The sequence below is a fragment of the Festucalex cinctus genome, chromosome 2, assembly GCF_051991245.1.
Source record: "Festucalex cinctus isolate MCC-2025b chromosome 2, RoL_Fcin_1.0, whole genome shotgun sequence".
Lineage (NCBI taxonomy): Eukaryota > Metazoa > Chordata > Actinopteri > Syngnathiformes > Syngnathidae > Festucalex > Festucalex cinctus.
Genome location: NC_135412.1, coordinates 30,440,091 through 30,453,853, shown reverse-complemented (window position 1 = coordinate 30,453,853; position 13,763 = coordinate 30,440,091). Strand labels below are relative to the sequence as shown.

Below are 13,763 nucleotides of genomic sequence, written 5' to 3'. Positions count from 1 at the left end.
TTATCTTTTTCTTTCATTTTTTTGTGACTGTTACATATAAATAGCTATAAATAGCTATACAGTATATATTTAGAATACTGTATGAATAAAGGATATTATTAGAAGGTTTACGGTGTCGTACAAACACACAATCAGGCCACAGAGGAGAATAGTGTCATTACTTTCAGGTTAAACAGGTTAGCAGGGAATTACATTCCACTTTCTCTTTTGCTTTCAATTACTCTCTTACCTGTAAGACACCTGCTTCCTGAATGTAAGCTGCACAAATTCATCTTGCATCTGAGAAGCTGATTTCTTGCATTCCTTCTCCAACTCTTCCTCCACGCCTGCAATCTAAAACAATAAATACGTGGTTTTATAATTCCTGCTTTAAGAAATGGATTGCTGAAATTTGTCTTTGACGTTACCCGTAGCAGAAAGATGGCGACGAAACATGGCGGACACTAGAAGGCGCAGCGCGGCCATGTAAAATAATTAGTGATTTATAGACTTACCGTTATATTTGAAAAAAGTATGTTTATGCAATACAACATATCTTTTTACTTACTACTAACACAAACATTTGTTTTTTTTAAATGAATGACTTTTTATTTCACCACTAGATGCCACTGTATAATACTGAGTGTACCTTTAATTAGCTTGAGCTTTTCAAGAGTTTAAGGTGCTTCATTTCATTCGGTATACCTGCACAATTTATCCATCCACTGAACTGCACCAAACTAAAAGCTGTTTCTTGTACTCACATTTTGACCTTCTTACACAGCTATATGAAGCCGAGATTCTACAAGCATCATTCTCAATTAATCTTAATTAGTGATGCAGTGAAACTGTGAAAAGTGAACAGCAGTACGGCGAGGGACTACACATTTAGGATTTTATTGTTTATGATTATTTTTATTCAATACCCTATGTTTGTATATTTCAAGTTGTATACACATAAGTTATGTTATGTGTTGAACTTCATTATGTTATCATTTGTTGCACTTCATTGCTGTTCTTACACAATAAATGTTGCTGTTGTAGTTTTTTCAAACCATTACACTAAGCAATGCCAAAATAAAGCAGATTGATGCTTACATTAAATGCATACACACTATTTATTGTTGTTACTTCTAAGCCTGGCCCTAGCTGGATGATATTCAATATCCCACTTCGTGCTTTTCTACTTGAAATCCTCTCTTGTAGTAGTAGAAGTTTATAGTAGATGATGATCATTGCCATATTGGTAGCAAAAAGAGGGCTCCAAAATTAAAACTTTGGATGATTATTAATGTTGTAAAACACAATTCAAAACGAGAAAATAAACATCAGATTGGTGTGATATGACAATGTACTAAGAGTGCTTGTATGGACACATGGGGGAAAACGTACACACACAAACAGAACCGTAAAAAAAAAAAAAGAGAGAGAGAGATAAACACTCATACAAGCACAGACTCACCCGGCGGCAGCTCCCACATTCCTCGTCATCGAACACGTCCTCGTCTGCGGACTCGTCTTCCAGTTCGGGCCGCTCCACCGCGGGTGGCACGGCGGACCCGGAGTCCCTCAGTGAGCCCCTCAACATTTCCAAGCCAAGGGTCTCCGCTTGTTCGCTCCTCTGCCGGGACGCGAGAGTCACGCTATTTCTCTCAATCGCTTCCTGTTCTTCTTTTTGACCCTTTTGTTTGGTTTTGTTTAACTTTATAACGTGTTGTTTTTGTAATAAAACGGTTTCTCCTCGTCGTGCACAAGCGACTGTGCCATGATCGATATGTCAAGCTACGGACACGCGTTCAATCAAGCGCACAGTACAGTACACTGATGTTTACTCGTCTACTTTTATTCTATTCTACTATGACGTCACGCGTAATGTTGCAGGAAATAGTCTCGCTCAACAACACCTCTTTTTCTCTCTCTCCCTCGCACAAGCTCTCTTTTTCTATTAATAAGACAAACTGCACTGACTTACTGATAACGTTTTCCCCATAACAGTTGCTACTTTTGGCCTGGCTACAAATAAACCATTAAGTTTAAATTTCATTATGGTAATATTTGTATTAAGTCTAAATTACTACTGAATGTGACGCATTGTAAAGTGCTTTGCGCACCGAAGCGCAATCCATGCCTACTATCTACTTCACGCTTTAATTGTCTTCAATATTAACGCAATTCAGTGCACTATGGTGCTGTCGATAGACAGTCCTCCAACAAATACGACCGTTTTGGAGAACAGAGACGAGATGTACTAACAACCCCACGAAACCTATAGTGCCATGCACTTTGCGGCTCATAATCAAGGTTATTATAGCCATCCAATTACGCGCTTCATTCTCGTCCTGAAAAATTCAGTGCATATAGATGACGCGTTTTTGTACACCCCATTAGCTTCATCGCAATGACAATTTGTTGAAAAAAAAATACAGTGAAACAACAGCAACTTATTCTTACTTACTTCTCATGAAAACACAGCCCCTCTCCTCATAATTAAAATGGTTTGTAGTTATAATTTCAATAAGATGTTGCCTTATATTCAGGTTGTTTTAATATTTAATTAGAAACAAATTTTCACATTTTTAAATTTAAATTACCCAGAAATATAATAGCTATATTTACCTATTATTAATAAGTACACGTTGTATTATGAATAGGAATGCAAAAATATACAAAAATACTAAAAAGTGTGCTGTTATTAGTTGTTTTTAATGACATGATGATGTTTTGGAAAGATGTTTTATAATAATTTGTTTTTTATGTAATATAACAGTATATGACACACAAAAAATAATGTGATTCATCTTTCAAAACGTGTCAAAATATTGTTGAAAAACTAGATATTGGGTTTAAAATTGGAACAGTTCACTGTTATGGTACTTCATGTATATAGGATTTGTCCACCTTACAAGGCCCGCAAACAAATTTGTTAATATTTTGACTCCTCATTCACCTTCTGATGACGCAAGCATCAGGAATTCAGTATCTTGCTCAAGGATACTTCGCATTGTTCACCAAGAGGGGGTCGAACCCACAACCTCACTGAGCCACACCACTACTGTTTTTAGCAGTTTTAAATGGGGATAGACCGATTATCAACCGGGCCGATTATCGGTGCCGATATTTGGCATTGTGACAAATATCTGCATTGGCCTTTTTACGAATCTTTTTATTAAGGCCGATAAAGCTGATATCTTGCAAACGTAGCGAATTTAGGGTTTTCATCATGATGTTTAAATTGTTCACAGAAAGTTTTTACTTGCCGCAAAAACATTTTGAACATATTCAGACAATTTTTCACTGTCTGCGAAGATCTTTGGAAACCTTTTACGAACCCTGACAAAAACCCCAAATTAACTACACTGGCAATTTAGCATGCATTTTTCATTTAGGAATTTATTTAAATTTCCACTTCATAAAAGATGATGCTAACAATGTGAACTCACTACACTTCATTATAAAAAAAATTTAATAATAATAATAAATTACGTTGAAATTTTTGAAAACTATTTATAGCTCTAAATTTTAGGGAACTATTCACTTGCTTAGTTTTTAATTTATCTTAACACAGGCTGATGACTCTGGAAGATCTCTACAACTTTTGTTATAATTTGTAAACAAAGCAGTCTTTATATGCTTAAAATTAAAAAAAATATTTATTTATTTTTTTAAACGCTAATATTTTCTCTTTTACCCCAAATTAATATCGGCTTGAAGTATCGATTATCGGCCTCCTTGACTACTAATAATCTATATCAATATCGGCCCTAAGAAAACCATATCGGTCTATCGCTAGTTTTGAATTACATAAAATGTAAACTATCGCGCTGATGCCCCAAAGCTGTGGCAACCCTATGTTCAAGTCAATTTTAATTATATTACTCACCCTCTCAAGCTTTCCCCTTTCCCTGTCTCATTAGATGTCCTTTCAAAATAAATGTTAATACAATGTAAATGAATAGGACATTACAGTAACTGTAGTTATTTTAAATTAACAAAACAGTCAATTAAATAATATGCAAAGCCATCTAATCCAAAAAAGGCCACCAAACAGCTTGAGTCATGATGCTCAGTTTTGTCTCTAGACATTGGAATAATTTATTTAATCGTGAATTCTAAGAGACACAAACGAATAAATGAGAAATGATAACTTGACGCTGGGTAGAAAACAATTTTCCTGTCATACAATTATTTCTCCAGGAGAGGGCGGCAGAACTCGGCTCACACAAAATGACTCAAACATGGACTCAAATACACAGATCACAAAGCCCTACATAACAAAAATGAAAAACAACAGAAAATTGTAAGGAAAATGGATCAATGGATTTATAACCATTTTGCAATAAGGAGGAAAATAATGATGATCTGACAACTATTGTCTCCTTCTGTTGAGTTCAGTTCAAATTGGTGTCACCTTTTTTGGAAACACGTGCAAGACTTAGAATAATGAACTGAAATGTAAACATTGAAAATGCGAATATCAATCAATCAATCAATCAACTTTATTTGTATAGCACATTTAAAAATCCACAAGGGAACCAAAGTGCTGCACATAAAATAAGATAATAAAACCAGATAAAATATAAAAACATACTTAGAAATCACAAAACACATAAAATAATATAAACAAATTCATGCCAGTCTACTGCTTGTAAATATCAGTAATACTATGTGCTGAAGGCCAGGGAAAAATAATATGCTTTTAAACGTGATTTAAAAACCAGGAGTGAAGTGGCCTGTCTAACATACAGTGGTAATTGATTCCACAACCTGGGAGCAGCAGTCGCGAACGCTCTGTCACCCCTAAGCTTCCGCCTTGTTTTCGGAACTACCAGAAGCAACTGGTCAGCTGATCTTAGTAATCGGGGTGGGCTATAAGGGTGAAGCAACTCAGATAAATAGGGAGGTGCAAGATTATTCAAACATTTAAAAACAAACAACAGAAGCTTAAAATTAATTCGATAGTGCACAGGGAGCCAATGCAGTGATGCTAAGATAGGAGTAATATGCTCACGTCTACGTGTCTGAGTAAGCAGACGAGCAGCAGAGTTTTGTATAAGTTGCAGACGGGCAAGAGCAGTCTTGCTAATGCCTACATACAAAGAATTACAATAATCAAGACGAGTTGTAATAAAAGCATGAATCAATCTTTCCAAGTCCAGTCTTGATAAAATTGGTTTCACCTTAGCTATCTGGCGAAGCTGATAAAAACTTTTCTGTACAACAGAACTAATCTGCTTCTCAAATTTAAAATCAGGGTCAAACTTAACACCCAAATTCATGACACAGTCCCTGAGATAAGGTGCTAGTGGACCAAGGTCCACACTAGCAGAGGAAGAGCTACTTGGTCCAAACAACATCACTTCAGTCTTTTCGTCATTCAGACTCAAAAAATTAAAAGAAAGCCAGGATTTAATATCATTTAGACAGTCAGTGAGTTGTTGTATTGTACTGTTCTGGGCCAGGGGAAAATAGATCTGACAGTCATCAGCATAAAAATGAAATAAAATACCATGTTTTCTAAAAACAGAACCAAGAGGTAATAAATAGAGAGCAAATAAAAGAGGGCCAAGAATTGACCCCTGTGGAACCCCATGTGGAAGAGGAGCTTGAGAGGACACAAAATCGTCAATTTTTACACAAAAGCTCCTATCTTTTAAGTATGACCTAAACCATTCGAGGGCGACCCTTGAATGCCCACATAATGCTCAAGACGAGAAATTAAAATGTCATGATCTACGGTATCAAACGCAGCAGACAAATCAAGGAGAACCAAAACAACAAACTTTCCAGAGTCTGTTGATAAAAATATATCATTTGATACCCTCAAAAGAGCAGACTCTGTGCTATGAAGCGCTTTAAAACCAGACTGAAATAATTCAGTGACACCATTTTTCTCTAAAAACGGTAACAACTGAGAGTAAACAACCTTCTCCAATATTTTAGAAATAAATGGGAGGTTAGAAATGGGCCTGAAATTAGCACAAATGAGGGGGTCAAGGCCTGTTTTTTTAAGTAGAGGTCGTACGACTGCATGTTTAAAATCACCTGGTACTATACCAGTAAAAAGGCTATAATTAATTATCTCAAGGACATGTGGTCCAAGAGTGTCAAAAACCTCCTTAAACAAACGAGGAGGGATGGCATCAGTAGGGGAACCTGAGGGCTTCAAATTACTGACTATATTCTTCAATAATAAGAGTGACACTGGCTCAAATTGAACAAAAGTAGATGAATAGTATATAGGAGTAGTTAGATCAAATGAAGGCTGGGCAATACAGGTTCTGGTTGACACAATTTTGTCAGTGAAGAACTTAAGAAATCTTTCACAAAGGTCAACGGAGGCATCAAAACCAGCAGAAATAGGAACATTAAGAACACTGTTAATGGTTTTGAACAGAGCCCTGGGATTGTTACAATTGGAAGCAATTATTTCAGAAAAATATTTATGCTTTTCTGATTTCACAGTCTTTTGATATTTTAACAGGCTCTCTTTAAAAATACTAAGAGAAACTTGGAGCCTGTCTTTTTTCCAACGACGCTCAGCTCTCCTGCATTCTCGTATGGCAGCACGAGTAGTGTCATTTAACCATGGCTCGAGTGCAGATTTGGTGTGCCGGGTTTTCAAAGGAGCAATCATGGCCAGTGTTTGTAAACAAACAGAGTTAAAACCGACAAGCAGCTCGTCGATACTTGAACACGCAAAGCAGTCAAAGTCATCCTCGCAGAGATCCAAAAAAGTAGAGGAGAAAAGAACTGCGGAGGAGGAGTTAAACGTACGACAGAGCTTAGGAGGAGCGCATAGTTCAGCCTTACGCTGAGTAGGAATATTAAATAAAATCGGCGCGTGATCAGAGAAGACAGCTTCACAAATATCCATATTGGAAACACACAAGCCATACGAGAGCACTAAGTCCAGTGTGTGTCCAAGTTCATGGCTTGGTCCAGTTACGTGCTGCACAAAACTAAAAGAGTCAATAATATTTAAAAATCCCCTGGAGATTGACTCATCAGGACAACAAATATGAATATTAAAATCCCCAAGAATAAGAACACGGTCATATTTTGGCAGAATTTCGGCCAAGAACTCTGAAAAGTCACTTATAAAATCCTTGTTGTACATGGGTGGTCGATAAATGACAGCACACAGTACAACATTAGAACGGCCCAGTTCAAATAAGCAATGTTCAAAGCTTGTGAAGGAGACTTGTAGATAAATCTGCCGGCATATAAAACAATTTTTAAAAACAACTGCTATTCCTCCTCCTTTTCGGCCTGAAGAACGCGGGGAATTAAAGTACCAGCAATCCGGCGGTAACAATTCAATGAGAGAGGAGTCACCAGTACTCAGCCATGTCTCCGTAACACAGAGAATATCCAGATCACGGGATAGAAAGAAATCCTTCAGGATAAAAGTTTTGTTTGCCACCGACCTTGCATTGACAAGGCCGAACCGAGCCGGAATCGGCGGGTCCAAAACAGTGGCTGATCGCGGAGCCCGAGACAGGACCCGCAAATGGCGGGGATCCACCCCGCGCCAGCGGGGACGAGGGGAACAAGTCATCTAGTGCAGTGGTGGGCAAGCTCGGTCCTCGAGGGCCGGAGTCCTGCAGGTTTTGGATGTTTCCCTGCTCCAACGCACCTGATTCCGATCAACAGGATCATGATAATGCTTATGCGGCGCTTGCTGACGATATGCTGATCATATATCAGCTGTGTTGAAGAAGGGGAACATCCGAAACCTGCAGGACCGAGTTTGCCCACCCTGCCCTGATCTAGTGGCTTACTAAAGTATAGTGGTGGTCACATAAGCTAAGTCCGCATCTCGGCTGCGCACTGGAGTACGGGTAGGATGGCTACCAAACTCTATTAAAAACTATGTATTTCATTCTGCTCTGTCTGTTCCCTTGGTTTTAAGATTGACAAATTATATGTGTTCAAGAAATGTACAATTTTAGACCATCTTTTTCGTCCGTCAGGGGAATTGTGAAGCATGAATGGAGGTTTACAGCATATTCTTCCGTCTAGCTGGAGCTTTGCAATTTTTTTTCCATATAAACTTCATTAGGGCTGTTAACCATGGTACAAAGTGCACCTGTCGTTTGAAAGTCTTTTTAGCAATGTCTGCAAGCTTTAAAGCGTAAAGTTAGACATACTCGTTCAGCACTCAAATCTCTACCATTCAAAATCAGCGTGACTGCTATTTTCTTTGGTCGACAACATTTTTAAACTTGATTCATTGCCGATTTCAACACAATGCACAATTTGCTTGTTTTGCATTCCTGAAAATAGTGCAAAATAATGTGGTGGCGTGTTTAATATTAAATAAAAACATTTACTGTTCACAATTTTCTGTTGATTTATTAAAATAATGACAAATACTGGTTGGTGGGGGAGTTCATTTCTGCTTGGGGCCACAACAGACCCGAGAAACGCCACTGGTTGCAACATAAAACCATAATCTGCCATTTTTTGCCACTGGTTGTCAAGCTAACTATTCAAACCTGGTGGAGAAAACTGCAACCAGATTTTCTCTCTATTCATTTCCTGTAATGGAGAGAAAATTCAGATGTACCCCTTGTTGAATAAACATAAACGAGAAAGCAAAAAAGGAGCTACAAACTAAGAAACCAAAACAACAAAGTCCAACAGCGTAAAACAAGAGAAGGCGTGAAACACAACTGGCAGAATGACAGGAGGAAAATGACAATGAATCGACGCAGACAGTGGGGAGACAAGAATCTAAATACGCCCCCCCCCCCCCCCCCCCCACACACACACACACACACACACACACCCACACACACTAATTGACACAATTAGACACAGCTGGGCAAGACACAAGTGGCAGAGGATGCTGATTGGTTGACACATGAGGAAGGGCAGGCAAACACAGGTGGACATGACAATGCTTGACAAGACTACGGAGGCACACAAGAACAACAAAACAAAACACAGATCATGGCTGAAACTTAAAGAAACATGACAAAGACGACAACCAAACTAAACCTGAACTGTGACAAAAGTAAAATAAAAAACTAACTAGAATCCAATTCAGACCATGACAGCCTGTGAGCAGAAACCATCTTTGAGGAATTAAAATAAATGAATGAATGAATAATACAGTAAATTACACAAAAGAGAGAGAGAGAGAGAGAGAGAGAGAGAGAGAGAGAGAGAGAGAGAGAGAGAGAGAGAGAGAGAGAGAGAGAGAGAGAGAGAGAGAGAGAGAGAGTCACGCCTCTAAAATCCTCCATAAATAAATTCAGGAAAAAACAATTGATGACTATGCACATGACCTTTTCTACTGCCCACAATGCTCTTCTCACGAATAATATTCCATTTGCATGATTTAAATGGTATTTTTACAGCAAGTGACATCATTTGAAATGGAAGAGTAATTTTGACTCATCAACTTGGAGAAACCATCAGAATATCGGCACATGCCAGCTTATTGTTGGATAGTTTTCACTGAAATGTGTCAGCCAATTGGAGAAGGTGTTCTCATAAAGATAACTCAAGTAAACATAAATTGCTGTTTTTAAATGGCGATTTTATTTATCAAGGAACTATTCAGCTGCCAACACATCCCAGATTGATTATTGCAATTCATTTTTCATTTTTTTTAAGTCATCAAGCAATAGTATTCCTGAACTGTATACCAGAAAAGGGGACAGTGTGTATTATTTCATGCCAAATACATTTCAGAATCCTTCTGCTCACTTTCAAGACCATCCATAAGGTCACCCAACTCAACATCCCCCCCCAGATTTAATACATGCTTGTCAATATTCAGATTGCCACCCACTTTCTCACCGTTAGATGTTCATCATCTCTGCACCTCATCGTCAGTTCTGCCTGTCTCACGACTGTGGGAGTAGAGCATTCAGTCGCCTGCTGTGGAACTTAACTATCTCCTAACCTGTGCAACACATACTGTATTTTCCTTTTCAAAGCCAAACTCAAAGCAAATCCATTCATACTCACTCTAGTCTTGTTTTTACACTGATATGTTTTTGTTTGTTTGTTGGTTTTTACACCTACTTACTTTGTTTTTCATTGCAGTGTCTTTGTTTGGCAGCTTTGGCGTTATCTTCAGATAAAAAAAAAAATGGTGCCATGTGCCGCCATATCAAACTCAGAATGAATGAATAAGTGCATGTCCACACAGCCAGAAGCAGAGCGGTTGAAGGCCAAAACAGCTCGTTTGAACGCACATTCATTGTCTGCCCCATTGATTAAAAAGCCAGAGTGCTGACTCTGGTGATCTGGAGCCAGTCTAATCAACGTCTGTGTCCGGTCGGCAGCAGCTAGCCGACCCCGAACTTCGGACAAACTCTACCACCCTACCCTACAACAGATGCGGCTGACCGGCTCGGTTGCTCTTGGCCCACGATTATATGGAGCAACTAAGCCCCTGTGTTAGCAGGCCAAAGCCCAGCAGGATTAGCCTAATACCACTAGTGGTGAGGCGGGCATGGGAAATAACCTCCTAGTTTTTCTTTTCTTTTCTTTTTTTAACATTTCATATTTGTCAAAACTGAATGTTAAGATTTGTTATCTTTAATTGTTGATGTTGCTACCATAAATTTAAGCAATACTCTACAGCAAATTGATGTTGAAAATAGACTGTATGGTTGTAAACACTGGGGCTGGGTTAAAAAATAAATAAAAAAATCAATAATCGATATTGAATCGATTTTCCTTTTCAAGCCCATAAATTCATGAATTGATTATTTAAATCTTTTTTCCCATAAATTCCTCAGAAATAGTTTTTTGTATCTAAATATTTTTTTTAATTTACTGTTCACATGAATTTAAAAATATTTTCTTACAGGCCTAACTTATTGCACTTGAAGATAATTCAGAATCTTTTAAGTTTATATTTACAATTATTAAATTAGAATTATGAAAATATTATCATCTCATCCTCGCTGATGTCAATGTTTCTGTAACACTTACGTGATTATAACACGTGTTACTTTCATTAATTACTAAATCATTTACATTTATCCTCTACAAAATTTGCATTGAAATTTAATGTTTGTGGAGTTTTTGTCATGTCCTTGACATTTAAGAATAATTGATGTGCCATAATTAATCAATATCGGATTGAACCGAAGTGTATCGAATCGGGAAAAATCGAACTCGAATCGAACTGAACTCGTGTAAATCTAAATTGAATCGATTGAGGAAATTTGAGTCAATACTCAGCCCTTGCATTGTCTGAATGCCCATAAAACAAAAGAGCATTCATATTCCAGAAATAAAACTATAACCTATATCCATGCATAATGCGTTGTAAAATTTAGATATTTTTCTGGTTGTTGTTGTCCTTATTTAACGAGTACATGTAATGAATCAGATTTTCAAATTGGAAAGTTCCTGCCAGTTGACTAAAATAAGGACGCGCCATTGGCTATCTCCCTGAAGTGAGTAAGCATGCATAACTGACTTTGATGTAAAACCAGAGCTCTGTTCAGTTTGCTTAATCTGTTGTCATCCTGTGTGCTTTTCATTCGTCATTCATCATTTTATACTTGGATTCACAAGGGTAGGGACGGATGAAAAAGGACAGCAGGCAGCGATGAGATGACAAATATTTTCTTGGTAAAGTTTTGACGATGGAGACGGTTGATTTTTATATCATTAGATTTCATGCGGAGTTATGGAGCAGTGAGGGGAAAGAAATGGTTGAGAATGACCAGTATGACATGCTTCTGGTGAAAATACAAACCCATCTGACCCCATGTGAAAAATAATTCCTCTTTGGCAGTAATTACTGAAATCAAACATTTATGATAATTGGTGACGAATCTTTCACACCATGGTGGGGGAATTTTGGACCACTCTTCTTTGGAGAATTGTTTCAACTGCAATGTCGGAGGGTTTTCTGCCGTTCAAGGTCACACCACAAGATTTCAATTGGATTTAAATCCAGACTTTGACTTAGCCAGCCACCCCAAAACCTTAATTTTGTTCTTCTTGAGTCATTCTGACCTGGACTTGCTGCTGTGTTTCACATTGTTGTCCTGCTGCATAATCCAAGAGCGCTTAAGTTTGGAGGCATAAACTGGACGTTCTCCTTCAGGATCTTCTGGTAAACAACAGAATTCATTTTTCTCTAAATCACAGCAAGTTGTCCTGGTTCTGAGGACATAAACTAGCCCCAGACCATCACACTGACACCATCATGTTTTATTTTATGAAATGCTGTGCTATTTTTACGCCAGATTTAATGGGCTGCACACATTCCAAAATGTTTTTGACTAATCAGTCCACAGAATGTTTCTCAAAAATTCTTGAGGATCAACAAGATGCTTCTTTGACCAAATGTGAGATGAGACTTTGTGTTCTTTTGTGATAGCAGTGGTTTTCTCCTGGGAACCAACCCATGGATACCATTTTTGGCCAGTGTCTTTCTTATAGTGGAGTTGCGAACACTGAACCTTAACTGAGGCCAGCGAGGGCTGCAGTTTTTTCAAAGTTCTTTTGTGACATCCTGGGTGAGTCGTCGTCGCAATCTTGGAGTAATTTTCGTTGTTCGAACACTTTTGGGAAGATTTGCCACTGTTCCCAGTTTTCTAATTAATTATTCAGTTATTCAATTACTTTTTCACGGCACTGTACATATGAAAACATAGATACATTCGTGTACAGTACGCCCCCGCCCCCTCAAAAACACACTTAAAAAGACTTCGAATCAATGTAACTAGTCGACAGTGACACGTTAAGAAATATGTTTATATACAATGAGGATGTTGAAAATTTCAACAGATTTGTAACGGAATGGATGACAAATAATTACCACTCGATTCCCCGGAGTTATTATAACTGTGCTCCAGTGGTGAAGGTAAATATGCCCGCCGATGCGACACAGTTTGTTGACTTATTTATTTTATTATGTTGAAGGTTTACAATAATAACCTTAGGTTTGCGTGAGCGCCACAGGTGTAAGCTCTGAAATGTTTTGGGAATTATGTTTCTATCTGCTGCAGGAGCTGAGATATCAATTATTTAGCAGGTATTGACAATATTGTTGAATTTCAGGGAAATCTTGAGGTTTTCGGGAGTGATTCAAAAGTCACCCCTAGGTTTTAGAGGCATGTTTTGCCAGGTGCTTTAGGCCTTAATGGGTTAAATATCAAGGGCATGATGAAAATTTCACAAACATAAAATTCCAAATAAATTTCTGCGGAGGCGGTAACTGGTTAAATGATTTAGTTTATTAATGAAAGTAACACGTGTTATAATCACTTACACGTTACACAAAAACATTGAAATCAGAAAGGACGAGATGAAAATATTTCCATAATTGGAATTTGAATAATTGTAAATAAAAGATTCTGAATTGTCTTAAAGTGCAATAAGTCATGTCTTTCATAAATATAAGAAAATATTTTAAAATTCATGTGAACAGATACAAAAGATACAAAAACAACTTGGCCTTTAAAATTCGATCTTCTTATGAATTTATGGGAAAAAGAGATATTAAAATAATCGATTCATGGTTTAATGAATCGATATCAGGCTCGAAAATGATCGATATCTATTATTCAATTATTTAAACTCAGCCCTATGAATTCATTCATTTTTTTCAGCTCACCTTCACTGAACCTTTTCTTCCCCTGCCCAACTATGTCTCTAAATCTACTCTTGGCCCAGACACCCATGTGGAACAATACAGAGCTGCGCATTGCTTCCTGGCCTTATTGTACTGGCCATGCCTTCCACATCAACAACAGTTTGTATTGGCAGCCCCGGGTGTCTGGCGTGTATAGGTGGCACTG

At 37.8% G+C, this 13,763-nt stretch overlaps 1 protein-coding gene across 2 annotated transcripts in view; it reads right to left on the bottom strand.

Annotated features, from left to right (window-relative positions):
- Positions 1–1,815, bottom strand: part of LOC144014513 (diacylglycerol kinase zeta-like) — an 84,387-nt gene extending 82,572 nt beyond the window's left edge. Inside the window, exons 1-2 of one of the 2 annotated variants that reach the window (XM_077514472.1) lie at positions 1,442–1,815; positions 230–333 (exon numbers count right to left, since the gene is read on the bottom strand). In XM_077514472.1, the coding sequence (XP_077370598.1) occupies positions 230–333; positions 1,442–1,567 (230 nt within the window). In that variant the 5' untranslated portion in view covers positions 1,568–1,815. Of the gene's footprint in view, positions 1–229; positions 334–1,441 lie in introns of those variants that run through there. The other variant, XM_077514469.1, reaches the window with a different exon arrangement.
- Positions 1,816–13,763: the final 11,948 nt, after the last annotated feature.